Here is a 27,132-nt window from a genome sequence, read left to right on the forward strand (position 1 = left end):
ATTGAACTCAGGGACACTCAACCACTGAGCCATATCCCCAGCCCTATTTTGTATTTTATTTAGAGACAAGGTCTCACTGAGTTGCTTAGAACCTTGCTTTTGCTGAGGCTGGCTTTGAACTCATGATCCTCCTGTCTCAGCCTCCTGGGAGCCACTGGGATTACAGGCATGCACCACTGTGCCCGGCCAAAGTAAATTATTCATACATCACTGATTCAGGCCCTGAGTCCAGACCAGGGAAATGTAGAGGGCAGGGCCTGTACCTTTTGACAAGATTCAATGAATTCCTCAATGGTCACCACACCATCCTTGTTTCTGTCCATCTTCTACAAGAAGGTGGTCGGGCAGGGAGAACAATAGGGATGGCAGGAGAAAGGCATGCAGAATTCAGGTAAGTTCCCGTGTTGGTTCCTGGTCTCCTTCCCTTCACTCCGGCCCTCCAGCCTACCCAGTCCCAGGCACCTGGAAGAAGCTCTCCACGTGTTCCCTTGGGGCCTCCTCTCGGAGTGCAGGGTATGTGTACTTGCCCATCATGTCATAAATGGACTTCATGATGTCAAGCATTTCCTGTTAGGCCAAAAGAGAAGAAGATCCCTCCTCAGAGCCTCCAGACTCCAAACCAAGAGGCTGATGGCCTATGTAGATTTTACCCTCTTGCTGGTGATATATATATCGGTCGTTTTCTTCCCATGGCCCTTTGTACCCCACAACCCACTCCCACATAACCCTTCAGTTGCCCTGCACCTCCTTGGTGATACAGCCATCTTTGTTGAGGTCATACAAGTTGAAGGCCCAATTCAACCTGTCATCTATGGTTCCCCGAAGAATCACCGACAAACCAGCAACAAAGTCCTAAGAAGGGAGTAGAGAAGAACTGTGACTCCGGGTACCCGTCACCCAATCCTTTCTTTGGATATGACCTGGAGATTCTGATATGTAAACCCAAGGAAGTAGGCTTCCCTGACCTACCTCCCCAGCTCACCTCAAAACTGACAGAGCCATCATGGTTGGTGTCGAAGGCGTTGAAGAGAAAAGTAGCGTAAGTGCTGGAGTCTGTAGGATAAATGTGGGGAAGTGAGTGAGCCTGGCTTCCGGATGGGAGAGGACTTCCTACCTCTATGAAGCTTCCCCAAATCCTTCAAGGCAATCCCAGCCCTTCAGCACCCTCTCTCCCCACTCAGCATATCAAAGAACAGCTGCTTTCTCTTGGGCCTAGTTTGCTCACCTCCTTGAGGAAAGAACTGGGAGTAAATTTGCTTGAAGTTCTCTTCATTGACAATTCCGCTGGGACATTCCTGGGAGGAAGGAGAGAACCATACTGAGGGAACAAAACCCACTTTCTTTTCACTGCCCTTTCTCCACCCTCCATGGCCAGCCTTCCAGAAAGGAAAAGTCATCATGCCTCCAGGGGGATCTTGGTATGGCAGGCAAGACTTCTTCCCCAGTGCACAAATGAAAAGCATATAACTAAATCCCAGTCTACGGGATCAGAGTACATCTATTTTGGCCCCAGGCCAAAACTTCAGACTAGAAGTTGGTCTCTGGGGCCACAGCCCTCAACCTCAAAGCATCTAGGCATTACTTTCTGTCAGCTGGTGCCCTCCTGCTCCCCCCCTTACCCAGATTGGCCTCGCCTTCACTCACGTTCTTGAAGCCCCGGTACAGGACCTGCAACTCCTTGCGCGTAAACTTGGTTTGCTCTTGCAGCTGCTCCAGACCTTCTGGTCGGTGACACACAGTGGACAGTTCAAATTCATCCTCTACGCTGTCTGTGGGGAGCGGTGGGGGGTGGGGGAGGGACAGCCTCGCCTCAGGCCCGGCCCCCTGCAATCCCTACAACCGCTCTTCAAAATCACCGACCCCAACACCCTCCTCCCTGTCCCATCTTCGGCTCCGAAGACTGCCTGCCAGTTCTCTGGACCCAGAGCCGAGGACATCCACGCGAGAAGAGAAGACGCTGGTCCGTTTATCAGCGAGCCAAAGCCAGGCCTGGCCCGGCCCGGCCCCAAAGACTGGGGTCGGACTCAGCCCTTGACTCTGGGCCTTTAATGCCTGGTTGCAGAAGAAGACCCCAACCTGCATCTTCATTTCAGAGAGGGAGGAGTGGGAAAAGCTTGTTCGAAAGCCGGTGTCTGAGGCTGGGCGCTCCGGGTCGTTTGTTTGACCAACTCAGATGTGCCCCACCCCATCCTTGCCAAGCCCAGATCTTCCCCTCCCCCAACTGCGCTGTGCCCATCCCAGCCATGCCTGAGCCATGCTCCGCCCTGCTCCAGCCAATCTCCATCCAGACCCCAACCCAGGCTCCATCTCCCGCCCCACCTCAGTCCCGCCTGTTAACAAATGTTCAGCCCCCAGGCAAATGCCCCCACCCACACTCTCAAAGTCCCGCCCCCCGCCCCCCCCAGGAGAGTAAGTCACCTGGGTCCAGCGGGCGGGGTCTGTGGGGGCGGAGGGAGGCTGGGGCGGCTAATGCTGAAGGGAGTGAACTGTCACCGAGAAAGCTGAAGACCCGGCCCAAAGCAGACACTCACCTCGCTTCTCACACACAGCAAATCTCACAGACCTGTATACAATGCACATACCCCAAACCCGTAGCAAAAGCACACGTAAAGAGCAGACATACACGAAAAGGATCCCATGCACACAACATGTCCCTATTTTTCAAACCTACCCTGTGAAAGGACCTATCAGAATCAAACATCATGACAGCTACAAAACGGGACTTCATAGCTTGCAAAATTCAGTATGATCCTCTGAAGTGGGCACAGGGAGACTTAGGGACAAGAGGTCCTATCGAGGTTACTTAGTTGGGGGACCAGGCTAAGACTGAAAACCCAAGTATTGCCGGGCCGGTGGCAAACGCCTGTAATTCCAGTGACTCAGGAGGTTAAGGCAGGAGGATTCCAAGTTTGAGACCAGCTTTGGCAACTTAGGGAGACCCCTTCTCAAAACTAAAAAGGGCTGGGGATGTTGCTCAATGGTAGAGCGTCCCTGCATCACCCGCCCCCAACAACAACAACAACAACAAAAAAAAAAAAAAAAGGATAAAAGAAAACCCAAGTATCCTGGCATCTGGAGTAAGGCGATCTCCACTCTCTAAACCTGCAACCATCCTGTTGTGGCCACGGGCGAAATATATGGCTAAGCTCAAAACATACACAGTGACAGGCAGTCCACACAGTCACAAACACTAAGCCTGGTTTAGACCCGCTTAGTGGCCTGGTCCCGACCCCTCCACTGGCCAGGCCCACGTAGGCCTAGGCATGGGCCCTGCCACTCTGGTCATGCCCAAACGCTCGATTTCTTAGACCAGTGATGCTCACAGGCACTCGGGACACCACATACATACATACCAGCTTCATCAAGCACACCAGCCAGCCCCCACTCCGACTCCCACCCCACCAGCCGAACTGGCCACGCCAACGTCACTCTACCACAATGCCACACGCTCGGGCCCCGCCCCCGGAAGCACAGGAGAGGCACTTGCTTTCACTGACTGAGGGCAGGGCTTGGGGCCCGCAGCAAGGCAGCAGCTTGAGGAACCGCTGCTTCAGCGCTTTTTTAGTGGGCCCTGGAGGGTGGCCTAGGAAGAGAGAAGACCCCAGGAAGGCACGTTAACTTCCACTTTTCCCTCCGTTCCCTGTCCCCTTCAGTCACAAGTCAAGCCTGGCTGGAGGAGGGCTAGGAAAGGAATGAATGGGGCGGAAGGCGGGCAAGGATAATTGGGGCCGGGTTAGGAAGCCTACTTGTTCTCACATGCATGCAGAGTGCATCAAGCAAGGCTGGGGTACTTAATATAATGGGATAGGGCCCAGCGACAATGAGGCAGCAAAGAGAGAGGTCGTACTGGCCTCAGTGTCTTTGCTCACCCAGTGCCCTTGGCTTGAGTGCCATAGCTGGACCTCAGGGTAATGTCCAACCTAAGGATTGCTAGGTAGAATCTCTCTCTCTTCCTTTCTCTCTCACTCTCTCCCTCCCTCTCTCAGACACACACATACACAAATATGCATGTATAGGGACACAGAATGATAAGTCAGACAGGTGCCAGTGACGGCTTGATCGACTTGGGAGGCTGAGACAGGAGGACCACAAGTTCGAGGCCCACCTCAGCCAGCAACTTAGTGAGGCCTTGTACAAAAATAAAAAGGGTTGGGGATATAAGCACCCCTAGATTCAATCCTCCAAACTAAGAAAGCAAAATAAAGCAAAAATACCACACAATGACCCTGGGACACCATAACACTGTGAGTTAAGAATACCATGACACATATCCATATCATATTGTGAGCTAGATCCTCTATAGCAGACAGACACCTAAGGTTGCTCCTCACCCACAGAAGCTTCATCTGTCCTGGGTACATCTACTTTTCTGTCCTGTTACTTCTTATTTCAAGGCACCCAGAATCTTCCTGAGAAGGGGGGTTCCTTATCATCTAATATTTACACCATTAAGTGTGGCTGTTTCCCAGTCCTTTCTAGTATGGTTGATTGCTCTTTGAAGGCGAAATGATAGTGGACTTTGAAGCAATAAAAAATCTTGGAGATCAATATTTTGGTGTCCTGTGGGGTTATTTAAGGCCCAATGATCATAGCTCCTCTTTCTCCCCCCACCCTTTATTTCTGCATATATCTTATAGCTCTAATTGTACACCAGGAGGACCCTTAGCATTATTGTGTCTCCAAGCTGCAAACACCTCCAGATCCCTGGGCCAGAGCCTGCCGGACCTGACACACTGACTAAAGTTTGCCTCAGTACATTCCTGGAGGGGCCCAACTTCCTTTAGTCATTCCCCTATCCCAGTACCCCAACCCACCTCGCCCCCCCACACCAGACTCTACCCTCCAGACCAGTAGGTAACTGTGTGAGGTTATCACCTCTTTGAACCTCATCTCTCTCCCTCCCCAACCCACTCCAGGAGCTATAGAGAGATAAGGAGGCAGTGGGCCAGGTTGGTGGGGGCGGGGTGTGGGAATCGATGGTGGCCTGGCCCCTAGCCCAGGGTTCCATTAACCTGGACTCTGTTTTCCCAAAGCCAGATTGTGCCTGGGGCCTGTGGTGGTGTAGTCACCCGACTGTGGGGTGGGGAGTGAGGTACAGAGCTCTCCTCCTGCCTTGCCTACTAGGTCCCTGCCTACTCTCAAGCCTTAATCTCCTCTAGGCTCCCTTAAAGGTAGAAGAGAAAGCCTCTGCCTTTAGACTACAGGATATTGCAGCTTCCCAAGAGTCCCACTCCAAAATCAGTAGGGAAAATGCTACTGGAGGTGGAGAGGGAAACATTTCTGTCTCTTCCATCTCCCTCAGAATTTTGTTCCCCTCTTCTCTTCACAAGAACCGTGCAGCTCCATGGCACAGCTGTTTCCTCTCTTCTCACCAAATAGTCTAAAGCATTTTCTTAGAGCCAGTTTCTTCCCTTTTTTCCCTCCCTTGCGATAATGGGGATCAAACCCAGGGCTAGGCAAGTGCACTATCACTGAGCCACATATTTCATCTTTTCCATAATGAATGAGAACCAGCTCAAACCAGTCTCCTAAGTCTAACTCCCAGTCTACAGCAGAGGATGAAGGGTGCTCTTACTGAAGGAACCCTAGAGCAGGCAATTCATGAATCTTCCTGACACCAGCTTCCTTCACATCTTTCCAGTTCTCCCAGGTGTCTAACCAATAGCCCCCGCTCCCACCCCCAGCCCCATCATGGTTCTTGCCTATCTTGCCTGCCTCCCCTGGTGCAACTGGGACTCTAGAACCCACTCCAATTCCAAGTCTTGAACATATCCTCAGGGAATTGGGAACAGCTTCATTTAGCCTTATACTCAAAAAGGCTCAGCCACTCGCCTTGTCCAGCTTAGGCATGATCATATCCACCATTACACAAGCCACCAATCCTATCATAACACATGTGATCATATATCTGTCATATACACAGGCTCACATAGTCACATATGTCCTCGCTCACACACATGAGCACACACTCATATTCCATGTCTCACACTGAGTCCATATACACACCCTGTAACCTACACCTATACCACATGGAGGTATGGAGAGTCACCCACATCCTTGAACTCTAAAAGGGACTCCCCAGAAATCTAGTATTATCTCAGGAACCTTAGAAATTTCCTCCTCTACTCCATATACCCCTTGCCTGCCTCCCCACCTGGTATCCTTCATATTCCCCTCACCTCATCTTTACACCCCAGTCCTCCCATGCTGCACCCTTTATTACTTTCCCAAAGTCCCTCCTCCCCTTCCCCAGATCAACTCCTTAAGGCCCTCTCTTAATCTATCCCAGCTGTCTTGTCTCCCAGGCTGTGCTTTTACCTCCCCAGCTGCCAATCTCATCACTCACCTGCTCACCCTTTCCCCAGTCATGAAGATGGCACAAGGCCCTCCCCAAAACTGCAGGGTGGCTGATCCTCCAACCAGCAGTTCAGACATGCCCAGACACCTGGGTTACCTTCCAAGGAGACAGGCTCGAAGAGGCCAAACTGCTCCAGGACCTTGACAAACAGAGCGAGGACTACAAGCACGGCGACCATCTCTAGCCCTTCGAGGTTCATGGCGGGCCCCAGGCATGGCCCCTATCCGGCTGAGACTGGGACACACCGCAGGCAGCCTCAAGCCACCTCCCCCTCAGGCTCCCCAGCCAGAGTAGGATCACCCAGCCTCCCTCCAGTTCTCCCGCCCTGGGTCTCCTCCCTCTCTCCCTCCCTCTCTCTGCCCTACAAGCCTCCTAGCCACAGCCGCCGCCTCTTCCTCTTCATGGGGCCACCTCCCAGAGAACTTCTGGTGTGAAGGATTTGGGCCAGAGGAGGGAGGCAGTGACCTGCCACCGTCCCTGAGAATGCTTCCCCCAAACACCCTGTGACCATTCTGGGCCACAGGGATAGGGCAGGGAAGATGGCAGGGAAGAGCAGGGTGCATGCATTACAGAAACTACAATCAGCATATGGGTGATAGATAGATGCCCAGATACCTGGGTCACCTCCCAAGAAGATATGTTCAAAGAGGCCAAACTGCTTCAAGACCTTGACTGACAGCAAGGACTACAAGCACAGTGACCCTCTCCGGCCCTCCCAAGTTCGTGGTATGGGATAGAATATATTATAGGTGTATGGGTGTTTTTCTTTGGGTTTGTTGGTATGGAAGTATGTGTGTCCCCTCATACATGTGTCTGTGCACTTACACAAAAGTTTGTGTTTTGTGTATCATTTGTATGAGGTCTGGCTGTCTGTGGATGCATGTGTGAATGTGTGGGAGTATTTCTGAGTATGTATGCAGGAAGGTGTGTTTAGTAGAGTTGTAGGATGTGGATCTGAAATTTGGTAGGCATGGCTATGTTGTATAATGGGTCTATAGTTGTGTAATTGTATTAACATGGACTATATGAGAATATAAGGAGGTGGAGAAGGCGGCAGTGACCTCTCGGGATGTCAGACACAACTGACATCGATTGCGGTTGCCATGGAGACTGAGGCGGGATGCACTCTCTTCCCACAGGCCTCAGACAGTGAAACTGAGGCCCAAGGGAGGGAGGATTAGGTCCAATATCCTGGCCAGGAAAAAGGCAGCTTATCCACTTCATGACCCTCTCTGGAGAGGACTTATTGCAGCTGCCTTAGGGACCAAGAGATCTAAGTTTCTTGAGGAGAGAGGGGACTGGGTGCTTCTCTTCCTTCCAGGAGATGCCAAATCCTTTCCTGCTCTTCAGAAATTGCTGTTATTGTTGATGGAGAAGCCTAGGGTAGGAAGGAGATCTGAGCCCTCTCACCTCCATCCTCTGGATTCCCTCCCTTCTCTTCCTTGGTCCTTTCTGGTGATATAGGTATATGTAAAAGACTGGGGGAAGCCTGCAGAGCCAGTGAGCCTCAAGACAAGGGCCCATGAGTTAATAACACCTGACATCATGACTACTACTGCTGCCTGACAGTGATTGAGCACTTACTAAGTGCTAGATGATGTGCTGCTATATGCTTACTGATGTTATCACACTGAGCTTGTTAAATACACCTATTAAGGCAGTATTATGATCCCCATGTCAGTGAAGCTAAATCAAAGGTTAAGTAAATCTCTAAGATAAGAGCTTCAGTTTTTTTTTTTTTTTTTTTTTTGAGAGAGAGAGAGAGAGAATTTTTATTTTTATTTTTTTAGTTTTCAGCGGACGCAACATCTTTGTTTTAGGGGCTGGGGATGTGGCTCAAGCGGTAGCATGCTCGCCTGGCGTGCGTGCGGCCTGGGTTCGATCCTCAGCACCACATACAAAAAATAAAGATGTTGTGTCCACCGAAAACTAAAAAATAAATATTAAAAATTCTTTCAAAAAAAAAAAAATCTTTGTACGTGGTGCTGAGGATCGAACCCGGGCCGCATGCATGCCAGGCGAGCGTGCTACCGCTTGAGCCACATCCCCAGCCCAAGAGCTTCAGTTTTAATCCAGTCTGACCAGATCTAAGCTTACACTCTTTTTTTTTTTTTTTTTTTAAAGAGAGAGTGAGAGAGATAGAGGTAGAGAGAGAGAGAATTTTTTTTTTAATATTTATTTTTTAGTATTTGGCGGACACAACATCTTTGTTTGTATGTGGTGCTGAGGATCGAACCCGGGCCGCACGCATGCCAGGCGAGCGCGCTACCGCTTGAGCCACATCCCCAGCCCTAAGCTTACACTCTTAAACTACATATATACTTGCTCTCTTCTTAGAAAGCTTGCCCACCAAGGAGATAGATCCCTTTGAGGAGAATTGATCCCAGAGGGAGACCTCCCTCTCATCTAGTTCTGGAATGAGTGTGTCCTAATCCTAACTGTGGAGGTGGTGGCCTGGCAGTCTCTACAGCTCCAGTTGAGGTTCACTGGTCTGCAGTTCTCTACCACCACCACTTGGGGTCAGGCGACTATCTTACACCATATCTTATCCCTTCTCTCTTCCCCAACTCCCCCAAGTAGCAGGGTAGATGCAGGAAGAAGGTATGCCTCTTGCATGATTGGTGCTCTGCTTGCCCACCTCTTCTGAGGTTGTGGAGCCAATTCTCATACTCTGTGTAGCCAGCAAATTTCTCCCTCTCTTCAAATTCCATCCTGGAATTTAATATCCTTCCTCTGCCTTCATTAACAAATTCCTTTGTTTCACTTTGTTTCAGTCACCTCACTGTCTCCCAAACACACGGAACTCAGTTCTATCTCTCTGTCTTTATTCCTGTCTGTCTGGGATGCCCCTCCTTTCTGCTTTCCCTCTATACTATAGTGTTGTGTTGTGTTTTGTTTTGTTTTAATTAGTGATGCTGGAGATTGAACCCAGAGACACTTTACCACTGAGCTACATCCCCAGCCTGTTTTATTTTGAGACAGAGTCTTGCTAAGTTACTTAGGGCCTCACTAAGTTGCTGAGGCTGGCTTTGAACTTGGGATACTCCTGCCTCTGCCTCTTAAATCCCTGGGATTACAGGCAGGTTCCACTGCCCCCTACTTCCTACAGTCCTTATCTATCCTTTAGAGGTGCTTAAATTCCTCTTCCTTTCAGAGGATCCTTTCAGAGCCTCCAGCCTACAGTGGTCTATCAGTTACCTGAATTCCTACAGAATTCAGCCCCAAAACTCAGCACTAAATTCTATAATGTTAATTAGATGGAACTGTAAACAGAGGTGGTGTAGCATGGGAATTAGTAGCATAAGGCAAGGTGCCAGAGTCCTTGAATTCACGAGGACCTAGCTTTTTTTATGGTACTGGGGATAAAACCCAGGGCTGCATGCATGCTAGGCAAGTGCTCTACCACCAAGCTACATACCTGGTCCTTTTTAAATTTTTCAGTTTGAAAATGGGTGCAATGGTACATGCTTGTAATCCCAGTAACTCAGGAGGCTGAGGCAGGAGGATTGCAAGTTCAAGGCCAGCCTGGAAAACTTAGTGAGACCCTGTCTCAAAATTAAAAAGGGCTGAGGGACATAGCTTAGTGGTAGAACACTCCTGGGTTTGACCCCCAGTACTACAAATAAATAAATTCTTAAGTATTTTTGGTGGAGGCACAGGGGATTGAACTCATGGCCACTGAGCCACATCCCCAGCCCTATTTTATATTTAGAGACAGGGTTTCACTGAATTGCTTAGTGCCTCACTTTTGCTGAGGCTGACGTTAAACTTGGAATCCTCCTGCCTCAGCCTCCCAGGTAGCTGAGGTTATAGGTGTACACCTCTGCACCTGGCTAACTGAGTGCTTTACCTCTGTGTGCCTCAATGGTTGCAGGGGGGAATAAATGAACTAATGCATTAAAAGATGTTGTAATAATGCCTGGCAAGGAATAACTGCTAAATAAGTGTTATCATTATAAATAACACTGTCCTTCCCCCATATTTCTATAGCTCTTGACAATTTATAAAGCATTTCCACAAACATTATTATCCTTTTTTTTCTTTTATTTTTTTGGTATGGGAATTGAACTCAGGGGCACTCGGACACTGAGCCACATCCTCAGCCCAATTTTGTATTTTATTTAGAGACAGAGTCTCACTGAGTTGCTTAGGACCTAGCTAAACTGCTGAGGCTGGCTTTGAACTCGTGATCCTCCTGCCTCCACCTCCCAAGCAGCTGGGATTACAGGCATGCGTCACTGTGCCAGGCCCACAAACATTATTATCTTGATGAAGTCTCATGACTACCACATGGGTAGGCAGTGAATAGTATTATGCCCATTTCACTGATGAGGTAAACTGAGGCCCAGGGATATAAAGACATTTACTTAGCTTGGAGCAGTGGTCCACACTTGTAATCCCAGCTACTCAGGAGGCTGAAACAGGAAAATTGCAAGTTCAAGGTCAGCCTCAGCAACTCATAGAGATCCAGTCTCAAAATAAAAATTAAACAGTGGGGGGATTGGTGATATGGTTTAGTGGTAGAGCGCTTGCCTAGCATGTGTGAGGCCCTGGGTTTGATCCTCAGCACCACATAAAAATAAATTAATCCTTAGCACCACACAAATAAAACAAAATAAATAGAAAAGGCTGAAGATTTACCTCAGTGGCAAAGTGCCCCTGGGTTCAACTCCCAGTGCCAGAAAAAGAAAAACTTGCTAAAGATTACCCAGATAAGAGGGAATAATGCAGAGATATGAACCCAGATCTCTTTGGGTCAGTTCTGTTTCCTTAACTAAATCCCAAGCTCCTGGAAAGTAAAGATGTTAAAAAATTGTACTCACACAAATAGAATGCCAAGTGTGGAACAAAGGTGAACCAAACAGTTCTACCTCTTACTATCCCTTGCTCCTCTTCTGTCAGGGATCTTGCTCCTTAATAGAACTATAAAGCATCTGTTAATTTAAAAATAATTGTTTTATGCCTACTCTGTGATAGAAACTATCCTAGGCAAGGTATGAAATGAGCTATAGCAAAAAAAAAAAAAAAAACTTTCTAACTGGGAGGCCAGAGAAACTTGGAGAGGTACCTTTTGAGTAGTTCTTTTAAATTTTTAAAAATTTCTATTTATTTATTATTGATTGATTAATAATTAGGATTGAACCCAAGGGCACTTTAACACTGAGCTATATCCCCAGTCCTTTTTATTTTGAGACAAGGTCTTGCTCAGTTGCTCAGGGCCTCACTAAATTGCTGAGGCTGGCCTCGAACTTGTGATCTTCCTGTCTCAGCTTCCCAAGTCCCTGGGATTACAGCACCACCATGCCCAGCAAGCCCTTTTTATTTTGAGTCAGGGTCTTGCAAATTGCTGAGGCTAGCCTCAAATTTAGGATCCTCCTGAGTAACTACTATTATAAGCACACGATAAGTGCATGCCACTGTGCTGGCTGGGACCCTCCTTTTCCTCTTTTGCTCCCCCACTTTCAATTCTCAAAGACCTCGACCCAGCTGCATAGGGATTCAAGGGCCTAAACCAATCAGGGGTCTGGTGGGAAGCTCTGTTAGAAGTGTAGTGGTATATTCCTGTAATTCAGCTACTAGGGAAGCTGAGGCAGTAGAATTGCAAGTTAGAGGTCAGCCTGGGCAGGTTAATGAGAACTTGTCTCAAAAAAAAAAAAAAATTCTAAAAAATTTTTAAAAAAGGGTTGTGGATGTAGTTCAATGGTAGAGTGCAACTGGGTTCAATGCCCAGTACTGTAAAATTAAAAACAAAACAAAACAAAAAAGTGAAAGAATAAGTTGTTTCTCAGGCTCTCCCTTCCCCCTCAGAGCCTTCTCAAGTCTTTAGGGCTCTGTGCCACTGACATTAGCTCTTCTTCACCCAAGGGAGTGAAATCTTAATGGAAACACTTCAATGAGAACTTAAGGCAGAACTGTCTTAGAGCATTAGTTTGGCCCTTCCCATGTCCCTTAAATCTCACCACAAAGATACTGCTATTATTTAGATGTTTACCTCCCACAGTACAAACCTGGAATAATATTGCCTTGTGGAGGAATCCACTCTATATACAACCCTATTTAAACATTTTTTAGAATTTTTTTTTTTTTTGAGACAAGGTCTCATTAACCTGCCCAGGCTGACCTCTAACTTGCAATTCTACTGCCTCAGCTTCCCTAGTAGCTGAATTACAGGAATACACCACTACACTTCTAACAGAGCTTCCCACCAGACTCCTGATTGGTTTAGGCCCTATACCATGTTATCCAGTCAGTGAAGACCCCAAAGCCCTTCTCTCAGTCCCCCAAACCCACTCCAACCCCAGCTAAATCAAAAGACACTGCAGCCCCCATCTGCATCAGGTGATTAATGACCTTCCTAGACGTTGGGGCTATTTTGGGTCCTGGAAGTCATGCCTGCAATGATTGAGAGCTGGCCCTGCCTGGCTCTGGAGCCATCTGTCACTGGAGACAAGACCAAGGAGGAGGTTTGGGGGATGCATGCTCCCCAAGAGACTTCTAAGCATGTCTCTGGCTCAGCCCCAACTCCCCTCCTTTCAGGGGGCACATGGCAAGAAGTGGCTATATACCCTGCCTGTACTCGAAGGGTTCAAGTAGGTAACCATAGAGAGAGCTAGAGAACTACAGATCCTAAAATGCTATGGGGCCAGGTTGTTTCAGTCTCTTTGAGGCCTAATAGAGAAGGGATTCTGGGTTCATAGGACTTGCGCACCTTGTCTGTGGACCACTTCCAGGTGGAAGTGTGCACGAATCTCAGCAGGACTATATGATACAATCCATACATCATAAACTCCACAAATGTCACACCAATGTACAACCTCATAAAAGCTGTACAAGTAACCTAGTGATTCAGGAACCCCCAACCAAACCCTACAGCATAACACTCTAGGTGATCCGAGGGATATGTAACCTCAGGATGCACAGCCCCAGTGATCACAATCACAGGGACACATAGCCTTAACAATGTACAATTTAGTAATGCACCGTCCCATTAATACAGATTGCCAGAGATGGATAAAACATGGATAGACAATCTTCATGCCATACAAGTCTATCCATCCTGTCATACATGAGCTCACTGAGTTCATATTCTAGTCCTATCTCAGGCTTTTTTTCTTTCTTTTTTTTTTTTTAATTGATCCTTCATCTTAAGGCTCCCTTAACCTAAGCAATGCAATAAAGAACTGTATGTACTTTTCCCTAGCTCAGCTGCAAGCTTCCTTTTTGCATGTCTGTGTCCTGTCCCTTACTTGAGCCTCCCCCAGTACCTTCAATAAGAAGCCCTGTCCTCTCCACCACCATGAGGGACCATGATGCCCCCTTCTCTTTTCTTCTTTGAAGAGCCCTATCTCTTCTTCCTGCTCCATAAGGAATCCTGTCCGTTGCTCCACTTCTGTCAGGGATCTTGCTCCTTAAACCCTTTTCTTTGAGGGGTCCCGCTCCCTCCATTTCTGTGAGTGCTCTTTATCCTCCCCACTTCTATAAGACTCTCATCTCACTTCACTTTTTGAGAAGGCCTGCCTGCTCCCTTCCCTTCACCATACCTGGGGACAGGGACCCAGTCACCAGCTGGTAGAGGGATCTTGCTGCTTGCCCCAACGGGCTCCGGCACCTGCGGGGGCAGCGGTTCATGGTTCTGCAGGAGAGCTTTGTGGCCAAGCTCCGCCCTCAAAGCCCGGGGGCGGTCTGGGCTGTCTCAGCCACCACCCAAGTGGGTTCTGTGTGGGCGGAGCAGGAGGACTGGACTGGCAGAGGTTCTCGGACCCTAGGACTCTTCCCACCTTCCCCTGGCTAGGGAAGAATGCTGGCCTCATCATTTGAAGGACCCACCCCCAAAGTTCCTAGAGCAGGTAAGGGCAGAGGGGCAGTACAAACTCCCCATAACCTTCTTTTGAAACATTTTGTGGAATCCTGGCAAGAAAGCCGGGTATGCAAGGGTTTGGAAAATGATCTGGTCAGGGAATAGACCTTTCATTGCCTCTTTTCAGCTCCTCCTCCTCCTGCGCCCCCCAACCCCCATTTTGCTAAGGGTAAGAGAACAGAGTTGTCATGGCAACTCCCCACACTTCCACACTTCCTAAACCAACAGGAGAAAAAGCAGGAGGAAGGAGAGAGGCCGGTGAGTTTATCCGAAGGTAAAGAGGAGGTGGCAGGGCTTTGCATCCACTTGGTATTTGCACCTAAATCCAAATAGGACTTCACTCACATTTTTTTTTTTTTAAATTATGTGGTACTAGGGATTGAACCCAGGGGAGCTCTACCACTGAACTACGTCCCTAGCTCCACCCCTTTTATTTTATTATTTTTGGGGACAGGATTTTTCTAAGTTGCCTAAGCTGGCCTCGAATTTGCAATCCTTCCAGGATCCTAAAATACTTTCAAACTCCTAGGAAAACCTACAGAAGAGATATAGTCCCAATGCTCTGACTGGGATCACATTTTTAGGGGGATTGAAATCATTATTTTTAGGTATTGGGGATTAACTAAAGGGCACTTTACCTCTGAGCTGCATCTCCAGCCCTTAATTAAGTAATTAATTAATTATTGGTACTGGGGATTGAGCCCGGGGGCCCTTTACCACTGAGCTATGTCCCCAGCTCTTTTTTCAATTTTAAATTTTGAGACAGAGTCTTGCAAAGTTGCTGAGGCTGGCCTTAAACTTTCAATCGTCCTGCCTCAGCCTCCGGAGTCACTGGGATTACAGGCATACGCCACCATGCCTGGCCAAAAACCCTACATTTAAGAGGAGAGAATTACTTCTGAATTCTGTCCAGACCTTGCTCACTCAGGATATAGTTCCCACTCCACAAGCATGGTTCCTCTAAGACACACGGGGGCGCCCTACTCCCGGGAACGATACTCAGGGCTAGAGGCCCAGGAGCTTAGACCTGGCTGGTCAGGTCCCAACTCTTTCCTCATTTTCTGCTGTCCTGCATCTGCTTCGGCACTGACTGGGCTGTGCTGATCGCAGACTTTTCCACTCTGCGTCATTGCCAAACGGTTCCTCTGGACCCAGAAGACCGGAAGTATTAGGTGGTATATGGGGTAGAACTCGATTTTCTTCCCCCTAAAAAGGTTCTCCCAGTTCTGAGCTTGGGAAGGAATGGGGAAAGATGGCAGTTGGGGGTACCCAAGACGCCTTGAAGCACAAGTTTAGGGCCGCTTCTGGCAGTCTGATCAGCCAGGATAATGTGGAGGGGGACAGGAGACTACTCCCACATCTGATCTCAAGAATACCTACTGGAAATCCTTTTGGGAAAGAGGAGGCCTGGAGCCTTCAGCACCTGGACAAGGTCTCCTTTCAGGCTGCAGGGAATACTCAGAGCCACCAGTCAAGGTTAACATTAGTGTCCCCGACTCATTTGACACTCATTATAAATCCTCCTTCAAGCCAAGTGCAGTGGTGCACACAAGTAAGTCCAGAAACTTGGTAAGCTGAGGCAGGAGGATCACAAGTTCAAAGCCAGCCTCAGCAACTTGAGACCTGGTCTCAAAATAAAAAGGGCTGGGGATGTAGCTCAATGGTTAAACTTCCCCGGGTTCAATTCCTGGTACCAAAAAATAATAAGCTCTCCTTTGAGAGGCAAGGCCCCTGGTAGTTCTATTTCTACTTCTCAAGTCATGTGTGTAGTGCTCTACAATGAGGATGCTGATGACCTTAACAGGATTCTAGAGGCTCATCAGCATTTGATCTTTTTTTTATTTCTCTTGGGAGGCTGGCAAGTAGGCAGTCAGGAAGTTGTCCTACCCCCTTTTTAGCAGTCTGGGATTTAAACCTGGGGGCACTTTACCACCTAGCTACGTCCCCAGCCCTGTCCGCCTTTTAACTATTGAGACGGTCCTGCTGAGTTGCCAAGACTGGCCTCAAATCAGTGATTCTCCTGCTTCACCTCCTGAGCAGCTGGGATTACAGGCATGAACCACCATGCCTAACTAGTATTCCTACTGTACAGGTGAGAAAAGTGAGGGCCAGAGAGCGAAAGTCACATAGTACATTTCCATTCCTGACAGACTGTTATGGTTTGGATATGAGGTATCCCCCCCAGACTCCTCTTAATGCAGGAATAGTCAGAGGTGACATTATTAAATTATATGAGGACTGTAACCTACTCAGTCCATGCTAGTTTGAATGGACTGACTACTGGGGCATGCCTGAAGATGAGTGACTGGGGGTGTCCCCTGAAAGGGCACATCTTGTCTGCAGCCCTTTCCCCCTCTCTGCTTCCTCATCCTCCCATAAACTGATCTATTTTCCTCAGCTGGTCTCTTCCCTCCATGATGTGCTGCTAACCTTAAGCCCAGAGGAATGGAGTCAGCTGTTTATGGACTGAGACCTCTGAAACTGTGAGCCCTAAATAAACTTTTCCTCCCTGAGTTGTTTTTGTCAGGTGTTTTGGTCACAGCTATGCAAAAGCTGACTAACACTGACCTAACTAAGGCAGTGAACCTTCAAATCCAAGTGCTTCCCCACCTCCACCCCACCTCCACCCAAAGTGGAAAATCAAGGCATGAAACAAACCCTAATGTGTTAATGAGGGTCTTGAGCCATTACAATTCTCAAAGATCCTGAACTGGCAGTGGAAACTGAGTTCATAATAGAACTGGATAGCTGAACTTTCAGAGCCATCCAAATCTGAAGCACATCTGGGAGAGGCACATGTGTCATTGTCTGACTCTGGGGCCTAAGTGAAGGATGCCCCTTCTCTGATGTTTTGATATTACAACTAGGTCCTCCCCAGGGCCAAAGAGCGGAGGAGTTACTTATCCTTAAGGTATTACATCCTAGTTCCTTCCCTCCTATTTAAAGGTCTTAATCTGAGCTCATAAGGAAGGACAAGGATCATGGCTTCCCGCTAACTCCCTGCTCAGAAGGAACAGCCTCCCTCCTCCCATTCTCAGTTGGAGTTCTTAAACAGGCTGCACAATGAGAGAAACACACATATATGGAAATGTACACAAGGTGACACAGTCACCTACACAAGCACATGGATCTACCTACCAAACCCAGGAATGCATACAAGCACAGATGTCCTGGTCTCACATAACTCCCCAAAGTGAGAAAGAAGTCTGGGCAGCCGAATGGTTTTGGCAGATGTAAGAGGGGACATGTAGCACTTCGCAGGCCTAGAGTTTCTATCCCTGGTTCTGGAAGGAGGCAAGAGGATGTGTTTTCTCTGGGGTTCTGGTGAATTTCTCAAAGGGCTGTTGGGGATTATAGGATTTTCATTTGTAAGAGTGATCTGAGTAATGGCAGGAGGGGGCTGATCCAGCACTAACCAAAGCCTCCCTATGGATGCCAGGTGCTAGAAACATAGGGTACACCTGGGTGTGAGTGTGGGCAACTGCACACTAGAATCTCTCCTTGGGTCCACCTGGGCTATTTGCAGGAAACTTGGGGAAGCAGTGAGGTGCACTAAAGACTCCCTTCTGCTACAGGAAGCCAGAGAGGCAGCAGGATAAGTAACGGCATGGACATTCAGAGAGCCCCACAGCAGCCATCACACATGAAACTACACAATCAGCACCAAATGTTAAAATAATCCACATAATCTCACAATCACAAAATATACAACAACCCACTTTAACAACTGTTCATTCCAGGAGGTTCACAGTCCATAGTCTTATAAAGAGACATACCACCGTAAATGAAGCCCTAATACGTTGTCACATGTCACCTCACATAGAATCATACACTCAAAGCCTATAGTTGCACATACAACAAAGACACATGGTCAAAACAACTTAAGTACAACCAGCGTCCTACATAGCCTCATTCAAACATCAGACAAGATCATAAATTGCACTGCCACATGCACTCACACTCACCCTGGTTGTCACCAAGCCCAAGGCACATGGCAACCAGCTGTGGGAGGTACACACACATACATAAAGCAGACACACATAGGAATGATAAGCGCTCACTCACGTAACACCTCCCACTCCAGACACACTCCCAGCCCTGTGTCACACACGCCCACACCTGCTGCCTCTCCACACCTGCCCCACTTGTCCCTCCACCCCTATGGAACTCAAGGCTTCGAACCCCAGTATCCAGTTGCCTAGACCAGCTGGGAGAGTGCCTGGGAATGGGGTAGAGAGCAGGTATGGAGCAAGTCAGGGTAGGAGAGGTGGAAGGGTCTGGGGGGATGGAATCCACCCTCCCTCCCGTGACCCCTGCGCCACTGACTCACCCGTGAGCTGGTCGTAAGAGCCGTCCAGATCTCGGGAATCGGACAAACTCTCCTTGCGGCCCTGACCCCGCATGGCCCCCGGCGCCCCACTCCCGTCTGGGCTGTGGGAGGGGGCGCCGGGTGGCCGGGATAGGGCGCTCACACGGCGCCCCCTGGCGGCCTAGGGCACCGTTGGGGCTGGGGACCGGGAGAGCCAAAGGTTGGGGGGCTAGTCTGGGGACCAGAGGGGTTCTAGGCCCAACCTAGGGGGTCCCGGGGCAGGAGCAGGAGGCTTGGGCGGCAAATGAGCGCAGAGCCAGAGGCAGAGTGGAGCTGAGCTCTGAGCAGGAGCGATCCGCCTCTCTCCTCCCGCCCCCTCCCCGCGGCTGTCACTGCCGCCTCCCCTCTTTGGCGCTGCTGGGATTGGCTCCCCCTACCTCCGCCCCCCACCCTCTACAGCTCGGGGGAGGCTCCGGTGAAAGGGTGAACTGCAAAGTGCAGGGAGGGAGACCATCTCCCAGCAACACCACCTCTAAACCTCAAGCCACCGATGTTGGGGTGCAAGAGAGAGCGGGGCCAGAGACCCCACTGTGAGGAAACCTCGCCCACAATTTTCAGACACCCTCTTCCCCTACCATCAGCACTGTCTGGTGGAGTCAGAGCCTGGGTTATGCCTCTGGGTTCCCTGTTCGTTTCTCCATGTCAGCCCCTATTTTGTTTGTTCCTCCTGCCAGTTCCAGCCAGTCCCCCGTCTCCACCCTGCTTCTCTCAGCTTCAAGTGGGAAGAGTATGCAGAGAAAAGTCCACCCGTTCTCTGATACAGGCGCTGTAGACAATTTTTTGTTGCCTCAAGTTCCAGCAGGATGTCACTCTCACTTAGGGCCCCCTGTCTGGATATCATCCATTCCCAGGGGGCCTTCTTCCCTGATCTAATAATGACCCTCTTGGCCATCCATGAAGATAAGAAAAACAGTGAACCAGGTCAGTTTCTCAAGACTTCCTTGCTCTTTTGTTCCTTTTTCCTTTCAACTTTTCTGCCCTTCTCTTTTGTCACCTACCCTATCTTAGATTCCTTGTTTTCCAGCAGATTTAGGGAGGTAGTGAAGGGTTTGGGGATCTGGGTGAGGACAGAGTGGACAAGTAATGCCCCTTTATGAAGCCCTCTCCACTTAAGATTAGCTCTTTTTCTGAAAGTAGGGACAGCACAGAGCTGGGCTCCCTTAGTCTCAATGTGTTTGAATTGCCCCCAGGATACTTCCTGGGCTCCTAGCCAAGAACACAGTCTCTGTCCCCAAACCCTGCCATAAGAATGGGTGGATGGTGTTTGGTGGGTCTTGAGAAGTGGCTTGCTGAGAACAAAAGCTTCAGCTAAAGTGACCCCAGCACATTTAATCTCTTCAACAGGATTTAATTTCCAACCACTTGTTTCAATCAACCCAGCAGGAATTGTCTTTTGGGAGCAATACCCTGCTTCTGGCTCTCCTCTGACTCTGCAGAAGCCTCCAAATACCTGGCACAGAGGCTGGGCATGGGCAACTCTTTTTGAGGTTGATTTCTGGAAGAGAATGGGAACTCCTGTTTGGAGTTCTTGGAATAGGTGTATGTGAAGAAATAAGGTCAAGAGATGGACTGTATCAAGGGAAGGCAAGGAAGTCCTCTGCTTAGTGACCCATGTCCTAGACCTGCCTTTCTTCACTTTATATGAAATGCTGGCAGGAATCCAGAAGGAGCCCAAAGGACTTGCTGACATCAACACAACAAAGTGTGGAGATAAGGGAATTGTATTCTGCCTTCTTCCATCCAGAAAGCAAGGGAGGCTACAAGTGTCTGAGCTCAACTGTCCTCTACTAATGCCATGACACTCAGGAGGAGAGTTAAGGACAGGTAGGGGTCTCCTAGCCAGATGGGACCAACACCTGGGAGATTACCTTAACTCTGTCTCTGAGAATTGAGTCTGGGCCACATAGATTAAGGGGGTGGGGGACACTAAGAAGATTGTCCCACACAGATCAATTTTTAATAACTTCAATTTGCCACCAGCTCCAGATCCAGCTGTTCTGGGGTTTATCACCTTGGAAAAAACTAATGTCACAGGCTGAGCTATCCATACAGTGATTAGTGATCAGAGAAGACCCAGTCCATGATCTCTTCAGATCATACATCTAGGCATGGGAGTCTGTTGGTGGATTCTCTGAAACTAATGCTTATCTGCTCAAAGTTGGAGCCACAACTATGGTTCCCAGGGAGGGCAAGTATACCAAAGAGATACAGGGCTAACTGGATAACAGCTAGGGAGGTCTCACACCTGTTCTCACAGCTGGATTTCTGCACTTTATCCAATTATTTCTGCGCCTGCTTGCTCCTTGCCATCCTAAGGGCTTTAGAAAGGGAGAGTCTTATAGCAGCAGCTATTTTGGAGGTAGCTGTGGAGTTTAAAAAAAAAAACAAAACCTACAATGGTCCTGTGGAGGCTATACAAAGGAGGAACCACAGACTGACTTCCCGAAGATCAGGAGATTTGCCCATGGTCCCACCCAGAATATGGGTAGATAGGGTGAAGGCCCTATACATAATGCTCACCTGGCCTTTTTCAGATGGAGGGCACCCTGCTCCCAGCAGGTTCTCTCCCTCTCAGGGGCACCAGACCATAGCAGGAACAGATTCCTCCCCAGAGGAAATTCTTAAGCAGGCTGGATGTAAACAACAGCAGGGTGAGGGGGTGGAACATGTGGAGGGGAGCTCAGCAGAGGCAGGAGAGGCCCCCAGTGGGAGGGGGTGGCTGAGAAGATGGGAAAACTGCTGGAAAGGGAACCAGCAAAGTAGGCACTTTAAGGGCTCCAGAAAACCTGTCAATGTTTATTTTGTGCACACCCTAAAGACAGTTTAAACCAAACTAAAAATGCAAAGCTAAGGTTGTAAGCCTTTTATGCTGATGAGTCAATGGGCTGGAAGGCAAGGGAAAGCTAACAGGTATTTCTGGTGCCAAAACTAAAATTCAGAAAGTGGTGGCCAGACAGTGAGCACTGCGTAGATTCCAGCCTCCAGTTTCTTACAGGAATCGACTTTGAATTGGGGGGGGGGGGGAAGTGCCCTACTCCTATCCTATCCTATCCTAAGCCTGACCTGAGGGTCCTAATGACTGGACAGAGTCCTAGCAGGGTAAGGACACAGATGTCAAACCCAGCTCAGCTCCAAGCTTAAAGGGAACAGGATATGGCTCCTGGTATGTCTGAAAGTTGATCTATTTTCAGAAGCCAAGGAAAGCCATTAGCCTTCAGGGTCCTGGCCTCTCCTGAGGCTTGCCCCATCAGCTTCTGAAAATCAGCCAGAAGTCACAACTTGTAAAGTTAATTGGAAATGTGAGGGGGTGTCCAGGGGACCCATCTAGAAGTCCCCATGTTCTTGGATGTCTCTCCTTTTGCCCACCCATTCCTCCCCAAATAAGATCATCCCTGGCTTGCCCCTGCTGTCCAAGCTTCACTGAAGTGTGGCCTTCACCAGGAGAACTCAGTATCTGTTTCTCTCCAATCTTGGAGGCAGCCCCCTCTCCCCTTGCACCCATCCAGCTCAGGAGCCTCATGAGTAAGGGCAGTCAGTGGCTGTCAGGTGGGCATGGCCTCAGGAGATAGTGGAGAACTCCTTTAGCAGGACCTCCTGGCTGAGTGTGTGGAAGGCCAGGTTCCTCCGGACATTGGTGCTAATGGATCGAACCTGGGAAAGGGTAGGGGTAAGGTGGGAAGGCACAGAAAGAGAGAAAACAGGACATAGTCAGTTACAAACAGCAGACGGCAGTGCCTGTGGCACAGGGCTAAGGAAGTATCCACCATGCTAGCAGGGGAAAGACCTATGGAGAACTGCTGAGAGGGCCAAACTCTCTATTATGAGAGGGTTCCACAAGGAATCTAGCAGACTCTGCAAGGAGGTTCATCCATGTATATGTTTATGAGAAACAAAAGGGTGGGGGGAGGAGATAGTGTGTGTCCTGAGCCCTAAAATCTGCTTTGCTGTAGAAAAGTTAATAAAGTTGTTAGGTAGGAAACAGGAAAGAACAGCGTGGCAAACTGCAAGCAACTCAAGTTCATTAACTCCCAACTGGACCAGACTCACTTTGCATCCCTGTGCCAGAAGTGCAGACAGGAGAGCTGAGTAAGGCAGAGGCTACCACCAAAGAGCCTAAAGACAGAGCTCCTCTAATTCTCCTTCACAATCTTTTTCATCTCCCAATAGTTAATTGCTGGTCCCCAGTAATTCCCCAACATGGACATAAAGACTCATCAACTACCCCATAAAAATACTCTTACTTGCTATATCCTTACACTAATGGCTTCCCTGTTCCCAACTAACTCACACCAGAGAAATCCTGAGGAGGTCATGTCAGGGTCAGATTTGGGCTGTGTTTAGCACAAGACATGATCTAAAATCTAGCACCTTCACTGTGGATGGATGTGGTGTGGGGAAGTAAAAGCTGGGCCACTGGAAGTTATACTCCAGCAGAGGGAAGTCTAAAGACATGGGAAGTAGGTACAGAGGCCTCAGTGTCCTGGTCTTAGTTCCCAGCCAGAAAGTTTATGTAAACCAAGCAGGTGGTGTGGTAGGACTATAGGGAGGCTGAATTTTTCCTGAGAGCAGCTCTGATCACAGGGCAGAAAAGGGACAATTAATAGGGAGAGATCAGTTTTGTGGAGATGCTGACTGGGAGGTGGAGTAGGAGGCAGAGAAAATGCTTACTGGCTCTGGGTAGCCAAGGGTGGGGACTGTAGGAAGCTGAGTGATTGGAGAGTAGGAGTGGGTATAGGGAGTAAAAACTAGAGAACTATATTAGGAGGGCACTCAGACTAGGAACCAGTTAGGAATTTAGGAAGAAGTGAATAATTGATTCTCATTATCCTCATTAGTTGCTCTGAGGCCTTGATAAAGAGCAATGAGCCAGAACTACCACTGGGAACACACGTCAAATCCCAGGCCCAGTTGGAGCTGTGCAAGGGCTGTCTCCATGGCTTCAGAGGAGGTACTGCACTGGGAATATTTTCTTCTCTCACTGCCTCCTCCTGAACTGTTTTGGTAGAGAAGTTTTATATTGGATCCCAGCAGACCCTTCTAGTCTTAGCCTGTGGCAAACTGCAGCTGTTCCCTAAATGTCCACCTACAAACAGAACCTAGTAGCTGGGAATGGGCCCCCAAGAAACATAGGCAGAGCCAGGGGCAGAGTACTCACCAGCTCTTTGAAGAAGGCAGCTTCCTTATGCTGCTCTGAGTAGCGCTCATACTGGTCCAGGCCATCCTGCAGCTTCAGTGTGAGTGTGTCATAGTTGGCTCGTACTACCTCTAGCACCTGAGGGAGGTAAAGAGCAGAGCATGGACCATGTAAATCATGGGCCTTAGCCCCACATTGCTACCTTATTGGGTTGGATTCAGTCTAGGGTGATACCTCCAAAAGACCCTGGCTCACTACTTATCATCCAGAAAAAAGCCAGGCCACAGGGAACATTACTTCCTAATCTCTTCTATTCCCCTCCTTTCCTTACCAACCTAGCCTGGCCACCAAGGATGTTTACTCTGGGTATGATAAAAGAACATGAGAAGAAGTAACAGAACTGTGAATGCCTGAGGTCACTCATATTCCTGATACTATAATTTTGCTGTCATCCTCATCCTGAAGCTTTCTCTGGCCAGATTGTCAGTGTCAGACTTTGCCAGTGTCTTCTTGCTTCTCCTTTTCTTGGAACTACATTTCTTCAGTCCTGGAATATTCCTTAGCACCAAATGCCACTTGTTTTTAATCTCTTGATGCCAACTCAGCCTTCCTACCCATTGTGTGGATGAAACTTTTGGACATCCAAGCCTTTGGGTATAGGGCATACTTTCAAGACTGAGCTATAGTTTTTTTTTTTTTTTTAAGAGAGATTTTTAATATTTATTTTTTAGTTCTCGGCGGCGGACACAACATCTTTGTTGGTATGCGGTGCTGAGGGTCGAACCCAGGCCGCATGCATGCCAGGCGAGCGCGCTACCGCTTGAGCCACATCCCCAGCCCTATAGTTTTTGTTTTGATGAGAGATCTCTCTCTTCAACAGAAAGACATTGTTGAATGTCAGGGGGAGGATTCAGACTTCGGCTGACTCTGGGAACCTTGGGTACCACTGGTTAAGAAGGAAAGGACTACTATAGCTAGGCCTGATGTGACTTCAACTTATAAGACCATCAAATAAAGGCAAGGTCTGGCAGGGGAGAGGCACTACATCAAGTAGGCAGAAGTGAGTTGAGCAGAAAAGAATTACCAGGAGAGGGAATGACTATTCACTTTGGTAGTTTAAGGGCACTTATCTGACCTGTAGGAAAGCCTATGACATCATGGAGAACTCCCTGCTCAGGAGGGAGCTTGAGGAGAAGAAATGAGTGATGAGGGACTGTTAGCTCTGCAGGGTGGTAGAGAATAAGCCAGAGTCAGGGTAGGTCAGAGGGATTGAGAATAGATTCCAAAGGAGTACAAAGGTATCTCTGGACTGTTCCTTTACCATTCTAAATTTGTGTTTGGTCTGACTTTACTTGGTAACAAACACTTCTGTCTGCCAAGAATTCCTGAGGAAAGAGATGAGCTAGAGAGCACTGGTAAAACTTGTGTCCCTAAGGCAGAGTTCTCTGAGTTTCAGTTCAGAAGGAAGGGATAGCTAGGGCACAGCTCTGGCCCAGTTTTCTTCCTTCCAGACATTCTCAGCTCCATAAAATAATTTTGTTGGCTCTTTCCCACAGACCCTAAGACAAGCTGGTTCCTTTGCTTCTAATTCCAATTGTCAGCTCTGTAGGTAGGTAGACCACAGCCCAGCAAGAGCAGTCACAAAATAATCCAGTCTTATCAAGAACATGGGCTATATACTTGAGCCAGAGTCTTGGCTCAGAAGTGAATGGCTCAAACCCACACTCAAACCCACAAAAAGGCAAAATTTTCTCCAAGATGGAAACATCCCCAAGGAACCAAGCAAAATAAAGTAATACATGTTTTCCTAAGTCCTGAAATATGGGCAGCCTCAGCAATGCCTATGACCCAGCAACCTGGGCTTGGCTTTCCTTAAAAAGGTGTCAGGTACTAAAAGACAAAAACCACGTCAAAGCCAATTTCTGAGAAAAAGGTGCAGTATGTTAAGAGATGTCTCTACCTTCTAACTATGCCCCAAGAGTCTAAGGCCTCCAAGACTCCCTTGATCACCTAGACATTCTCCTCTTGCCAGGGAAGAATGGAATGTCTAAGGTCTTACTTAACAGGGAATTTTCCTTTCTCAGTAAGGCGGGCTTTTCAAAGTATAGCCTAGTACAGTTTGTTACAGGAAGTTCAAAGCAGAAAAGGCTCCTGAGCTACTAGCTCCTTAGAAGGAAACCAGAAGCCTGGCTGGATTATTACGCAGTGCATGATTACGGCTCCACTCTTATCTGGATATTGCCCAGTGCTGCCTCCTCCTTCCCTGGTCTTTCTTTCTCTTTTACCTAGCAAAAAGTTGTCCATCAGCTCATCTAGACTCTACCGTCTCCTGCCCTCATCACCTCTCAATTACTTGCAAGAGAACACACTCTAAGCTCAGGTCTGGGCCTCAACTCATTCAGCATTTCAGAGCACTTGCCAAGTCTGGGATTTTGCTTTCTGGAGTAAAAGACTTTAGGAACATGTGCCATTTGAGCTTCAACACTGGCTTGGGGTGTGGCAAGAGTAATTTCTCAGATTGTGTTTAAAGGCCTTAGGCTTTATTGGGCCCGGTGGTGCATTCCTGTAATTCTAGCAACTTGGAAGGCTGAGGGCCTAAGCAACTTAGCCAGACCCTGTCTGAAAAATAAAAAAATAAAAAGGGTAGGGGCAGTAGCTCAGTGGTAAAGCACTCCTGGGTTCAATCACTAGGGGGAAAAAGAAAAAGACCTTAGACTTTACCCTAATTTACAGCCTTGGGATCTGGCTTCCTGGTAACTCCAATTGCCCCTATCAGGTTAAGATCCCTTCCCAATTCATCAGGTAACAGTCTAGTCCCCAAGCACATACAAACCCTCTTTCATCAGTTGTTGGGCTTGTGGGATTCCTAGAACTAGGCCCACTACCTTAGCTCAAATAGCTTCAAAGTCAGAAATCACCTACAAGACATAATCTTTAAGGAACCCTTACACTACTTATGACCCTTAGTAGACAGGAACTTGGGTCCTGGTAAGAGCCTGATAGAAAAATAACTTACTTGAGCCAAGAATGGTAGCACATGCCTGTAATTTTAGCAATTTGGGAGGCTGAGGCAGAAGGATCAAGGCCAGCCTTAGCAATTTAGTGAGACCCTGTCTCAAAATTTAAAAAAAGGACTGGGGATGTGGTTCAGTAGTGAAGCATCTCTGGGTTCTATCTCCAGGACCAAGAAAAGAGAGAAGAAAGAGAAAGTAAGGAAACAAACTGAATTGGAGTTCCACTCTATGTGTATATGTGCTACTGGGGGTTGAATCCAGGGCCTTGTACATGCTCGGCAAGCACTTATTAACCAGGTAAATTTATGTAATTTTATGTAATTTTCTTTATTTTTTTGAGTTTCAGTTTTTATATCTGTAAAAGGGGATAGCACTACCTTAAAAGAATGATGTAAAGAT

The 27,132-nt window shown here is 48.3% G+C and overlaps 2 protein-coding genes and 1 long non-coding RNA gene across 16 annotated transcripts in view; 1 reads left to right on the top strand and 2 right to left on the bottom strand.

Moving 5' to 3' along the window:
- Positions 1-18,889, bottom strand: part of LOC124096285 (Kv channel-interacting protein 2) — a 54,775-nt gene extending 35,886 nt beyond the window's left edge. For 2 of the 12 annotated variants that reach the window (XR_009227313.1, XR_009227312.1), the window contains exons 1-9: positions 18,547-18,882; positions 3,488-3,583; positions 2,419-2,472; positions 1,645-1,769; positions 1,226-1,295; positions 983-1,053; positions 745-852; positions 463-567; positions 264-326 (exon numbers count right to left, since the gene is read on the bottom strand). Coding sequence is in view for 10 of the 12 variants with exons in the window: in XM_058581249.1 (XP_058437232.1) it covers positions 264-326; positions 463-567; positions 745-852; positions 983-1,053; positions 1,226-1,295; positions 1,645-1,769; positions 2,419-2,472; positions 3,488-3,583; positions 18,547-18,619 (765 nt within the window). In the remaining 2 variants the exon portion in view is untranslated. Of the gene's footprint in view, positions 1-263; positions 327-462; positions 568-744; positions 853-982; positions 1,054-1,225; positions 1,296-1,644; positions 1,770-2,418; positions 2,473-3,487; positions 3,584-6,454; positions 6,617-13,899; positions 16,819-18,546 lie in introns of those variants that run through there. The other 10 variants (XM_058581249.1, XM_058581252.1, XM_058581253.1 and 7 more) reach the window with 10 other exon arrangements.
- Positions 18,824-27,132, top strand: part of LOC124096287 (uncharacterized) — a 35,084-nt gene continuing 26,775 nt past the window's right edge. The window contains exons 1-2 of one of the 2 annotated variants that reach the window (XR_009227316.1): positions 18,824-19,506; positions 19,930-27,030. This is a non-coding gene — a long non-coding RNA (uncharacterized LOC124096287). The remainder of the gene's footprint in view (positions 19,507-19,929; positions 27,031-27,132) is intronic. The other variant, XR_006852831.2, reaches the window with a different exon arrangement.
- The window catches only part of Armh3 (armadillo like helical domain containing 3), a 188,716-nt gene continuing 182,936 nt past the window's right edge, over positions 21,353-27,132 (bottom strand). For both annotated transcript variants that reach the window (XM_046450063.1, XM_046450062.2), the window contains 2 exons: positions 23,741-23,857; positions 21,353-22,236 (listed from right to left, as the gene is read on the bottom strand). In XM_046450063.1, coding sequence (XP_046306019.1) covers positions 22,144-22,236; positions 23,741-23,857 — 210 coding nt within the window. In that variant the 3' untranslated portion in view covers positions 21,353-22,143. The remainder of the gene's footprint in view (positions 22,237-23,740; positions 23,858-27,132) is intronic.

This window comes from Marmota monax, unplaced genomic scaffold (assembly GCF_021218885.2).
Source record: "Marmota monax isolate L192 unplaced genomic scaffold, Marmota_monax_Labrador192_F-V1.1 WCK01_AAM20220418_F8-fsc00004, whole genome shotgun sequence".
NCBI lineage: Eukaryota > Metazoa > Chordata > Mammalia > Rodentia > Sciuridae > Marmota > Marmota monax.